The sequence below is a fragment of the Nicotiana tabacum genome, chromosome 8 (assembly GCF_000715075.1).
Source record: "Nicotiana tabacum cultivar K326 chromosome 8, ASM71507v2, whole genome shotgun sequence".
NCBI classification, from domain to species: Eukaryota; Viridiplantae; Streptophyta; class Magnoliopsida; order Solanales; family Solanaceae; genus Nicotiana; species Nicotiana tabacum.
In genome coordinates this window covers 187,074,628-187,076,420 of record NC_134087.1, presented here as the reverse complement: position 1 = coordinate 187,076,420, position 1,793 = coordinate 187,074,628, and the positions used below count along the sequence as shown (strand labels likewise).

The following is a 1,793-nucleotide window of genomic DNA, read 5'->3' as shown; positions in this document are numbered from 1 at the left end:
ACGGGTAACAGCATGCAATAGTGGTCGAGACCAACCCTCGCTTTAATTACCTTCATGGGGTGGGAAGAGTAGATATGGATATGATGACCGGTGCACTAATACCATATGTATACCCTCTTCTAAAGAGTGTCATACCGGGTATTGCATTGCTTTGATCCATATTACAAACAAACCTAGGACCCCTTTACATTCATAAGCATGCTTAGATTATAACTCTTTTTCAAAACCCTGCTTTTATTAATTGTTTTCAATTGCATGTGTGTTTAAATCCCCTATTATTTGAGCCCTACTTGTTTGTTTGCTAATTGCACAAATTCACAAAACTATCTGGTCGGGAACCATACTAGTGGATCCTGAGGGGTGCCTAACACCTTCTCCTTAGGATAATTTCCAGCCCTTACCCTATCTCTGGTTATCAAAACGTAGTTGTAGATAAACCCTGTAGGTGCCCTAACGCACCTTAAAAATCGTTAGGTGGCAACTCTTCAAAAATAAAATACCCAATTCCCAAAAGGAAATGAGTCATTACACCACATGAATGTCGAAAACCGGACCCCTCTCCGCAGAGGGAAAAAGGGGGCGCGACAGGTTGGTCGTGGTTTTTAATCTCGTGAGCTGGGAGTTTTCCACGTAAAACTCTATTGTGTCATTTACTTATTGCTCTCTGTGTGCATTCTGTGGGAAATAATAGATAACCATGTTCTCTATATAGTTTGGTAGACCCTTAGTTCCTATCAATTGGTATCAGAGCAGGTTCTTTATATTAGGCTAACACCTAGAAAGGATCCTCATGGTTGCTCCACCAAACCTTGAAGAAGGTCAATCTACCTACAGACCACCAAGATTCAACGACCAATACTATGGATGGTGGAAGATAAGGATGCATGATTTATCATGGTTGAATATTCAGAGCTTTGGGATGTTATCTATGATGGACCCTTCATTCCTACGAAGACCATTGGTGACCTAGTCGTGATAGTTCCCAAAACAAGAAAGGAATACAACGATGCTGACCACACGGCTAATAGAGAAGAACTTTCGAGCAAAAAAATCCTTATATGTGGTATTAGACCAGATGAATATAACAGAATTTTAGCATGTCAATCTGCTAAGGAGATCTGAGAAGCTCTCCAAACAGCTTATGAAGGGACAACTCAAGTCAAGCAGTCGAAGATTGATATGCTAACCATAAAGTATGATCTTTTCAGGATGAAGGATGATGAGTCCATTCAGGATACACACACTTGCTTCACCTCTATCAATGAGCTTCACTATCTGGGAGAAATCATTCCCAGGAACAAACTTGTCAGGAAAATACTTAGTGTATTACCTGGTTCTTGGGAAAGCAAAGTAAATGTTATCACAGGGTCAAAGGATCTGCAGAAGCTGACCATTGATGAACATTGGCAATCTGAAAACTTATGATATGAAGAAGAAGAATGATAATGAGAGAAAAGAGCCCAAAAAGGAGAAGAACCTGGTCCTCAAGACAGACAATAATGACTTAGGTGGTGAGGATACTGATATGGCTTACCTACCAAAGAGATTTCAGAAAATGGTTCGTAGAAATGGAGGTATTCCAAAAAATCTCAGCTCCAACAAGCCAAGAGGCTATGACCTGTGTCATAAGTGCGGGAAGTCAAGATATTTAATCAAGGATTTCCCTCTCCTCAAGCAAGATCACTACAAACACAACACAGACAAAGCATCCAAGAGGAACCTGGTTCCTGACAAATGATTCAAGAGAAAAGATGCCACTGACAACGTTGTGAAATAAGCTCTTGTTGCATGGG

General features: G+C 40.5%; 1 protein-coding gene across 1 annotated transcript; it reads left to right on the top strand.

Moving 5' to 3' along the window:
• Positions 1-894: 894 nt before the first annotated feature.
• Positions 895-1,425, top strand: LOC107800369 (uncharacterized). Its single transcript, XM_016623529.1, has 2 exons — positions 895-1,063; positions 1,139-1,425. The coding sequence occupies exons 1-2, from the start codon at positions 895-897 to the stop codon at positions 1,423-1,425; spliced, it is 456 nt and encodes a 151-aa protein (XP_016479015.1).
• Positions 1,426-1,793: the final 368 nt, after the last annotated feature.

What these genes read in the sequence shown, in the direction of transcription:
- LOC107800369 (XM_016623529.1), top strand. Translation starts at nt 895, where the DNA reads ATGGTTGAATATTCAGAGCTTTGGGATGTTATCTATGATGGACCCTTC. An exon ending in CAAAAAAATCCTTATATGTG is followed by an intron (nt 1,064 to 1,138) that starts GTATTAGACCAG and finishes CTCTCCAAACAG; the next exon opens with CTTATGAAGGGACAACTCAA.